The following is a 10,773-nucleotide window of genomic DNA, read 5'->3' as shown; positions in this document are numbered from 1 at the left end:
TTAAAACGGGCCAAAAAAAAAAAAAAAAAAAAAACCACCCCATCAAATCTAAGCATATGCCATGTATTAGAGATACATTCTTACCCCAAAAACAGTTATCTAAGGACATACTATGTGTAGGCATGGGGAGACAGTAATGATCTATGATTACGCAAGAGAAACACACCTCTATATCACAGACTATACATATAGTTGAGAAAACAGACTGTGGGAAGCAGCTAGGACATGGCCCCCAGTGATTCTTGCCTCTTGGTATCCACAGCCTTGTGTAATCTGCTCCCTTGAGTCACTTGCTTCTAACCAACAGAATATTTCAAGGCTAAAGGGATTACAAATGATTAGGTTACAAAAGATTCTAATCTTCCCCCCTGCCAGCATAATCTCTCCCTTGCTGGCTTTGATGAAGCAAATGGACATATTGGGGAGGCCTATATGGAAAGAAATTGAAGGTGGTCTTTGGCCAACAGCTAGGAACTTGGGCACTGAGAAAAAACTGAAAGGAAATGATTATGCCAACAACCATGTGCATCAGCCCAGAGGCAGATTCTTGCTCAGTTCACCCCAGCCACGGCCAGTACCTTCCCTGCAGCCTCGTAAGGGACTGAAGCAAAGGCCCCAGCTAAGCAGTATCAGACACCTGACCCACAGAAACCAGGACAAAATAAATATGCATAAACTGCTAGATTTGTATAATCTCTTACATGAAAATATGTAATAATGCACTGACAAAATTTATAAAAACAAAACCTACTAAGTGCTATGATAGTGGCAAGAGGTATAATGAAAGCACATGATAGAAGGAAGAAACCAAATCAGTAGAGAAAGGAGGAAGTAGAGAGTAAAGGTTATTGACACATTATAGTTATAATAATCTGAATAGGTTGGCACAGCAAAAGAATAGACAGATAATTAGTGATTCTGAATGGAAAGCTCAGAAACTGAGTCATATATTTATAACAATTTATTATTATAAATTATATAATAATTTATATTATAGCCCCACTATTTGTCTTTTAAGAAACAAAATAATAAATGTTAAGACAGCATTTGAAACCAGCATGGAAAGAAAAGATTATGTAATGACTGGTATTAGAACACCTGGCTAATAAGACTGCTAACTCTCATGCTATACAACCACATAAATTCTGGATTAAAGACTTAATGAAACCAAAACATTCTAATAGAAAACAGAAGACCTATTACATAATATTGGGGTAGAAATGCTTTTCTAAGCATAACACCTAAAGACAGCAGCCACAGGGAACAGACTAATAGCTGTAACTATGTAAAATTTTAAAGTTTTTGTATAATGAACAACCAAAATGAAATAAACTGAAGAAACATTGCTAACATATTACAAAAGGTTAACATCCTTAATTTATAAATTATTTTTACAAATGAGAAAAGAAAAAAACCCAGAAGAGTCATGCAAAGGGCAAAGGCATGTAATTCATAAAAGATTTACAAATGGTTGAGTAAACATATGACAAAATTATAACCTCCTTAAGAATCAAAGTCAAAGAAATAGACATTAAAACACAGGTACATTTTTTCACCTTTTAGAGTATCAACTAAAAAACTGATGCCTAGTGTTGGCAGGGGTACAAAGAAACAATCACATCCATATGATTCTAGAATATAATTGGTATAAACTGTGTAGGCCACAAATTAGTAATAGTCTTAGTATGTATACCTTCTTACCCAATTTTACCAATTTATTCTAAGGAACCGGTTATGAATATACGCAAGGACTGTTCTACAGATATGTTCATTGTAGAACTACTTACAATAATGGAAATCATTTATATTCAACAATAGGTGGTTGGACAATGGACTTCCCTGACAACATGAAAAATGATAATGTTGGGGTGCCTGGCTGGCTCAGTCAGAAGAGTATGTGACTCTTGATCTTGGGTCATGAGTTTGAGCCCCACACTGGGTGGAGAGATTACTTAAAACAAACAAACAAACAAACAAACAAGTTTAAAAAACTGATAACGTAGAAATACTCTTAACCTTGTGGGTTAACAATATATTACCTTTAAAACAGGTTATAAAACAGTAATACATAGCATGATCCCATTTGTATTTTTAAAAACTTATATACATGTAAATAATATATCTATATATCTATATCTATATATCTATATATATCTATATCTATATATCTATATATATCTACATCTATATGTATATGTATATCTATATCTATATCTATATCTATATATATTAGAGAGACAGAGAGAGCAGAGGAAGGAGCAGAGGGAGAGGGAGAGAGAATCTCAAGCCAACTCTGAATGGGCACAGAGCCTGATGCAGGGCCCGATCTCATGACCACAAGATCACAACCTAAGCTGAAAGCAAGTCAGGTGCTTAACCAACTGCACCACCCAGGCTCCCCTAAAATAGATATATTTTTAAAAGATTTACTTATTTGAGAGAGAGCACAGAGGGAGGGGCAGAGTGAAAGGGCAAGACAGAATCCTCAAGCAGACTCCCCACTGAGTGCGGAGGCCCATGCGGGGCTCCATCCCAGGACCCTGAGATCATGACATGAGCTGAAGTCAAGAGTCAGATGCTTCATCAACTGAGTCACCCAGGCACCTCCAAAAGATAGATACTTTAAAAGTTTACATTTATTTTTGGATTAGAGGCAATTTTAAAAATTCCTTTTACTTCCTTATATTTTGCAAATTTTCTATACCATACACATAATACTTTTGCAATCAGAACAAAGCAATAAATGTATTTTAGAAAATGCTTCCTACAAATATTTAGGATGTACTAAACATACAATAGCTTTAAACATACACAGACTCAGAAACCAATACTAAATTTATATTCATTTAGCTTAATACTTGAAAGATGTTGGCTAATGCCAGGCAGCCATTTATTACTATCCAAAGTCCATGATTTTACTCATTATAATATATACACGACAATTTCTTTTCTCTTTCTGGGCCTAATGGGAACCTTGACCTTTAGCACCATATTTATCTATGTTTTATGGATAAATATATTAAATACCTAATTTAGTCATCTTATCACCTTAATAAAAATCATGAATTACATTATTTTAGAGAAAAATATTTCCTTCCCTCATATAAACCAGAAAAATCCCAAATCAATCATATATCCTTACTCCTGACCCCTCTTTCTATTTTACTGGTGACACATGGTAAACTTAGCTTGATACCTACAATATCATAAAATATCCATCATGTTATTTTTCTAGAACCTTCCAGTTTGTTAACTGGCAGGCATGAGTTCTTAACCAGAGGTTTTGAGAAAGGGCTTCTGGGGCCCATGAATCTCCTGAATTAATATACAAAGATGTATGTATATGTGTACACATTTATTTTTCTGGGAAGATCATTTATGTCTTTTATCAGCTTCTCAAAAGATTTGGTGAGCCCTCAAATTTTAGTAATAGTTTTTACTAATCTCTCTCTCTAAAACAAATAAATATATATATAAAATTTTTAAAAAGCTAGTATTCCCCCGTAGATGATATGTTATTTCTCTCTGGCTGTTTTCATGATTTTTTCTTTGTCTTTAGTTTTTAGAAGTTTAATTATGATGTGTCTTCATGTGAGTTTCTATGGATTTAACCTATTTAGGACTCTCTGAACTCTTGAATCTGTAGGTTTATGTCCTTAGCCACATTTGAGAAGTTTTCAGCCACTGTGCCTTCAAATACTCTTTCAGCCCCACTCTTTCTCTTCTCCTGAGTCTCTCCTGAGACTCTGATAATACAAACATTAGACCTCTTCTTATTTTCCCCACAGGTCCCTAAGGCTCTTCTAGGTGTTTTGTTTCCATAGGCCCCTCAGGCTCTGCTAGGTGTTTTTTAAATTTGTTTTACTTTGTATTTGAAGGAAGTCTACTTACTCTGTTGTTCATATTGGGTCATTTATATTGCTCTAGCTTCAAGTTCACAGATTCTCTCCTCTGTTATACTCATTCTGTCATTGAGCTTACCCAGTGAATTCTGTAGTCTGGTATTCCATTTTTTAGTACTATAGTTTCATTTGGTTCTTTTTTATATTCTATTTCTTCAGTGAATTCTCTATTTTTCCACTTTTTTTCAAATTATTTGCAATTATTCATTGAAGCATTTTTAAGAGAGCTGCTTTAAAATTCTTGCCAGATAATTTCAATATTTGATTCATCTTGGTGTTGGCATCTGTCAATTGTCTTTTCTCATTCAAGATGTCATTATTCTGGTTCTTAGTATAACAAATGATTTTTTTTATTGTATCCTGGACATTTGGACATATGTTAGGAGACTCTGAATTCTATTTGAAAGTCATATTTTAGCAGATAGTTACCCTGCTTAGGTTTAGCACATAGCTTCTGGCCCACTTTCGTAGGCTGCAGTTCCAATGATAACTCATTTTTCAGTGCCCTCATGATGCTATTCTGGTCTAGTACATTTATTTGTTGCTGTTGGGCTCCTTCTTTAACTCTGAAGGTGCTACTGATAGGAGTAGAATGCATTTCCCCGGACCTAATGCTGCTAGGTAGAAGGGTGAGAACACACTAGGCTGTCGGTCGGAAAGCACCATCTTGGGCCTGCTCTTTGGGCTGCTTGGTGCTGGCACAGCTTCCACTCAGTCACTGCTGGTGCAACCTAGAGGAATGGAAGGCACTTACATACATTGCCCATTGCCACTAAGAGACAGGTAGGAGACACCAGACCATGGGATAGAGACTGTCCCCCTGGGACCACAATTCAGAATGTCTAAGTCTTGCTCTCATTTTATAGATTCAATTCAAAATGGATCTTGAAATTTAGGCACACAACTAGAGGAGATAATGGTACCTCGGTCATATACTGGACCCAACCAGTGTTTTGGATGAAGATCCAAGTTTTAACTATGTATTTCCTAGACTTCACCAAAATTATAATAACTAGCCATAATGAGCATTAAATATATACCATTATGAAAAATTTTATCTAACTTATTAAAAATAATTAATTCTTTCCAAATATTCTAGTATGGGGGCAGTGCTGGGACTTTTGAACAGATATGATACAATAAAATTTGTTTTATAAAGGCACAAAAAGAATGAAAGAATGTGATACTGATTCATCTATATCAGGAGTTGGTAAACTTTCCTGTAAACGGTCCACTAGTACACATTTTAGATTTTGCAGGCCATACTATCTCTGCACAACTACTCAACTCTGTGGTTGCGCAAAAGCAACCACAGATAATATATGAACAGAGGGATGTGGCTTTGTTTCTATAAAACTTTATTTACCAAAAAACAGGCAATGGGCCAAGTTTGGCACATGGGTCATAGTTTGCTGACATGAATTACCTTATAAAAGCGTAAGATTTAGAGCCAGAAAGGAACTTTGAGATCACCTAGTTTAACATTTTCATTAAATGAATGAGGAAACCACAGCCCAAAAGATGAAATAATCTCACTTATTCCCTTGGCTAGTAAATGGCAGCACCCAAACTAAGACTTTAAGCTTGTCCTTATTCTGTCCGATATTCTGATGCATGGATGTATGATGCTACTGTATAATTATGGACATGATTATTAGAGCACAGTGGAATGTGCAAATCAATAAGATTTTACCAAAAATTTACAAAAGTAATTATAAGGAAGGGTTTCAGAAAAAAATTGTAGTTATGCTGAAATAGCATATTAGAATAACTTGTGAGAGCTTTTTTTTTTCCCGTGAGAGCTTTCAATATGAATTTTATAAGGAGAGATTACCAAAAATGCAGAGAAAATATAAAATGAAGATATTCAGACAATGACATTTAGGCAGCAGGAAAAGTGGCCTTGTAGTAATGATGCATTTTCCTACTACATGTGAACTTACATTAGATAAAACAAAAAGTATTTCCTTCTCATACTGAATATACATTTTTAACCTTTATTATCCTACGTTCACCAAACTTCTCCTTTTAGCCAGATAAAGCCCAAATACCTGTTGTTGGTAGACATGGTCACATGCCTCTGCACTGGAACGTCTTTGAATACTTCGCTTCCGATAGCTGTGTGTAACGTGTAAGGCGGCATTTCAGCAACAGACTTAACTCCAAGAGAGTTTCCTCTGTCTCTTAACAGTGTTGGATTAGGTTTTTTGCTGATTGAAAAATCTGAAGAAATTCCTGGTTGTCTGAGGGTTGCTTTTGGTTTTCCTATGAAGTTAGGCATACATAATAAAATCAATTAGCTTCCCAAAAGCCTAGTTTTCACTATGCCACTCCCCTGTCCAGATGTTTTCTGTGGGTCTCTATTCTCAGAACAGTTTGTAAGAACACGAGGAAGTTGCCACTACAGGGCTTGTCAGTAGGGGAAGAATAGATTGGTTTTTAGCAGATGAGATTCTTTAAAATGTGTCTCCATCTGCTAAACTTGCCAGTTACTCCTCCTACTCACCAATCAACCCTTCAGTGGAAGCCACTTCATGCTGCTACAAATGCAGCATACTCAGTCCTCCCATCTCTCCTCCATCAATTTGAATTCTTCCCATCGTCCAGGTCTGGGTCAAGTTCCCCTTAACCATGAAGCCCTCCATTGCCATTCTCACCGCAATTGCTCCCTTGTTGAAAATGCTCACTGTGGCATTTAGGAATCTACTCTTTTATATTATCATTGAACTACATCTTGAGAATTTAGTTTTAGAATGATTAAAAGCTCTTTGAGATAAGTATTCAGTAAACACTGGCTGAGTTGCCTACAACACCTTTGTGTATTATATAATTCATGGTTTTTCCCCTGAAAATAGAGGATTTTAGTATTAAAGTATAAACACATGATTTTAGTATCAAGATACGATTTGCTAAATAAGGCATTAAATCCTAGGTTCTTGGTTCATCCAACATTCTGGATTAGGTTTTTCCCCCAAATAACTTAAAAGAATAAAGCAACGTTTTGCCACAATAAGCTTAATTAAAATCTATTCTGAATCATTTCATGCTGTATAATAACTTAGTAAGTCACGCTCATCATCTGGTGATGGAAGTCAATTTCAAAAGGAAATACTAGCTTTAGGATTCCCCCCTTGACATGTGAATGTTAACAAACATAGGTGTTCATCATGAATACAAGCAATGCTTCCATAATTCCATATGACAATGTATTCATGGACAGGCTTAAAATTTTAGCGTATGAAAAGAACTCACCTTCTAGAAAAAATGGCATGGTTTTCTTTACTCTCATCTGACAATTAACTTGCCGCCCGGTTTTCCTTTTAGAACTCCTCTGACGAGCCACAAGCTGAGCAATTCTTGCAGTTTCTGTGCAGGCCATGGCATAGCAGGTAATCTATTCATGAGAGGCAAGGTGAGAGGAGAAACAATTCTCAGATTCACTGGTGCCTAGAGGCTCATTTTTAAAAGTGGATCTTAGTGAGTTTACACATCCCAAATCAAACTATATGCAAATATTTACGTCTCTCCCCTTGATACTGTTAGAGCAAAATTACATATTCTATATAGTCTAGAACATTAAATAATCTTTCCTCAAATTGAAAATTGTATTTATTCCTTAAATAGGTATTCATTAAGCATCTACAATGTGCTAGGTACTATGTGATTAACAAATGAAACAGAAGAAACCTGTGTCACACATATTATCTCATATAATCCTTGAGATATATTTTATTTCCGTTTTATACATGGGTAATGGAGGCTCAGGAAAGTTAAGCAAGCTTCCTAAGTCATACAGCTAGGCTACCTCTTTGTTTTTTTTGTTTTTTGTTTTTTTTTTTTTTTGAAGTAAAACATTTATTTATTCCCTAACAGGTCATCATGAAGTTGAGGTTCTGTGAAAATCTGTCTAGGCTACCTCTTTGAATCCAAAGTACGTACTCATAATTGCTGTTTGTATTACCTCTCAAAGACCACCCAATCCTAATCTTGTCACTGAAGTGGATTAACTGGGTGACTTGGGACAAATCAGTTTACCTCCCACATCTTAGTATTCTCAGCTGTAAAGCGGGAATAGACTTAGATCTGGGGTTTTCAAACTGTTCAATGGCAGCTCTGGAGCCTCACGGTGGTATAGGGGTGAGGGGTGAGGGCAAGGCAGGGCAAGCAGAGGCCCTGGACCCTGTGGCATCTACTTAAAACACAGCAGCTCAGCTTATCTTTTGAAAAAACTGGTGTGATATAAAGGAGATTTTTTTCAAGTATGTAGGTCTCTAAAGCCCCACCTAGTGTTAAAAAGTCTAAGTTGAAATCAGCAATGAGGCTTTACATAAGCCAGGGCATACTCCTATTCTTTGGCCCAGTATTTCTATTCCTGAAAATATATTACAAGAATACGATTGAAAAGAAGAAAAATTTACATACCCAAATATGTGCAGTGGGGGTTATTTTAGTAATCAAAACTTGGAAACATTAAAAATGTTCATAATAGGAGAACAGGGTTGAGTAAATTATAGCAGAGTAGCCATATGAGGCATTATTAATTTATTAACTCATGCACACATTTGATCATTCACACAGTCAAACACATATTTATTAAGCACCAACTATTAGGGGTGAAAAAACAACCATTCATCCTCAAGAAACTTACAAAGGAAAAAGACACAAAGAGACTAAATATAAAACACTGTGTCAAGAGCTATCGTGGATGTATTACAAAGTGTCAAGTAGACAGAAGAGGGCGTGGTTAGAGCTGTCTGGGAGAATCAGGGGTGTTGAAACAAGTTTTATTATTAATATAATAGTTAATTAATTTATACATGCTCCTTAAAAATTATTACAGATCAGGTGAGCCTTCCCTTTGATCACTCTCCCAATCCTGGTCCCCTTTTCCCTCCTCCACCGCCTTCCCTATGCCACCAAACAGACCAAAAACTATTACAAGTTTTGGGGAGAAATAGCCCAAACCTGTTATGTCTATCTACACATGAAGAAATGTACCCAGAAGAATGTGCTGTTTGGGGAGGTGGGTGCTTTTTGTCTTTTGGACGATGGTTTGTCTAGATTTTTCACACTGTACATTGGGCAGATGCCAAGAGGTGAAACTGCTGGGTCACAGGGTATGTGCAATAAAACATTTCATTGCTACACCAAATTGCTATGTTATACATAAAATATTCTTCCAAAGAAATTAAAAAATTTAAATAATATGATCGTATTGGTGTGAAGGCCAGAACAGCCTAGAGAAAGAAGGGATTCAAGACAAGGAGAATGGTGGGGATAGCCCTGTAATAATCAAAGTGCTGAATGATCCATTAGGGATTGAACTAGGGTCCAGATAATAGGAACAGAGAGGAATGAGGTCAAACAACGAGAATTTAAAAGTATTAGCTTTGGTAACCAGGAGGTCATCATGACCTGGGCAAAAACAGTTGTAGCAGGTTTATAATGCATGGGGTGTGACACCTGGCAATTAGGTCTCCAGTACACTTATTTTGCTTGAACACTAATGACTGGGCAAACTTTAACTTTAAAATGTTTTATTCAATGTGATTAGAGTCTTATTTTTACAATGAAAAGAATTTGAGGGATAAAGTAAAAGACATCAGAATCTAGGCTGTGCTTCGGATGCTGTTCTATCACTACCAATCTTTCACTTTGACTTCTATCCGAATTAGGAGATTAGAAGTGCCAGGTAGGCAATTAAAATTGGTTTGACTCTTGTGACATGCACAGTTACCTTCTTACCTCTCCAGATCTACTAGTCTCTATCCTCACAACTGCTGGCACACTTCTCAGATAGGCTTCTAGTGTAGGGTAACCTAACTGCTTAAAGGGGATCCAGTCTCCAGTCAAGGATCTGTACTCTCCTTGGAGCCGGGGTAATGCTATTCCGTTCTTATGAGACTGTAGGACAGCTCGTAGCATTTTTGAAACCAGATCTGCTTCCAGCATCTTCACCTATAAGAACACAATAGAAGGTTACTATAATAGGATTCATTAGTCTATGGATTCAAATAGATGTTCAGAGTGCACATGTGTTAGATTATCCCATCAACTATTACTGAATACTTTCTGTGCTATTTCAATACAGAGCAATAACTGCTATGGTGGAGAAAATCACAGAACACTATGAGAAGACAGAGAAGTCAGGTGGGCCAAAAGACAAGTCTGGGGAGGGAAGACATCAGGGAATTTTTCCCGGATAAGGGAAGGCCTGAATGGAATGCTGAAGGACATGAAGGAATCAGCCAGGAAAGGAGGAAAAGGAAAAGGCAAGGAGGAAAAGGAGTGTGGGGTAAGGATGGGGAGAGGTGTCAGCCTCAAGTAAAGGGAACAGGAAGTTCAAAAGGCATAGAGGTCAGAGAGAAGTACATGGTTGATTCTGAGGAATTCCAGGCGGTTAAGTGGCTGGACATGATTGAACAAAGACTAAGATTATAAGATGAGGACTGAAAGATGGGGGTAGGAGAGGTGGAAAGAGGCAGACTCAGAGGAGACTCCTGTATTATGTTAACATGTGCGTTCTGACAAACATAATGTGGGGCCTTAGAGATATTTTAAATAGGGGAATAAAGTGATCAGCTCTGCATTTTAGAGAAGATAACTATTCAGTAGTGGGGAAGATAAATGCAAAGGAAAAAACTAATGAGTTGTAAAGATACAGTGCCCTGGGAATAAACAAAAAATCAATTTGAGAGGTAATTAGGACGTAGAATCAACAGAAATTGATTACCTGGTTTGTATAATGAGGGAAGTTCCCAAGTTTCTAGCTTAGAAACATGGTAGGCAGTAATGACCCACACTGAGATGAGGTAAGACGGGTTTGCAAGAGAAGAGAATGAATTCCTCTGGGACATATGGAGGCTGGAAT

At 36.8% G+C, this 10,773-nt stretch overlaps 1 protein-coding gene across 4 annotated transcripts in view; it reads right to left on the bottom strand.

Moving 5' to 3' along the window:
- Window positions 1–10,773, bottom strand: part of TDRD7 (tudor domain containing 7) — a 74,401-nt gene that overhangs the window by 50,372 nt on the left and 13,256 nt on the right. For 3 of the 4 annotated variants that reach the window (XM_040631636.1, XM_040631637.1, XM_040631635.1), the window contains exons 2-4: window positions 9,648–9,860; window positions 7,155–7,296; window positions 5,954–6,167 (exon numbers count right to left, since the gene is read on the bottom strand). In XM_040631636.1, the coding sequence (XP_040487570.1) occupies window positions 5,954–6,167; window positions 7,155–7,296; window positions 9,648–9,854 (563 nt within the window). In that variant the 5' untranslated portion in view covers window positions 9,855–9,860. Of the gene's footprint in view, window positions 1–5,953; window positions 6,168–7,154; window positions 7,297–9,647; window positions 9,861–10,773 lie in introns of those variants that run through there. The other variant, XM_008707860.2, reaches the window with a different exon arrangement.

Source organism: Ursus maritimus, unplaced genomic scaffold (assembly GCF_017311325.1).
Source record: "Ursus maritimus isolate PB19 unplaced genomic scaffold, ASM1731132v1 scaffold_17, whole genome shotgun sequence".
Classification (NCBI taxonomy): Eukaryota; Metazoa; Chordata; class Mammalia; order Carnivora; family Ursidae; genus Ursus; species Ursus maritimus.
The sequence above is the reverse complement of the archived record's forward strand: the minus strand, read 5'-3'. Positions and strand labels throughout refer to the sequence as shown.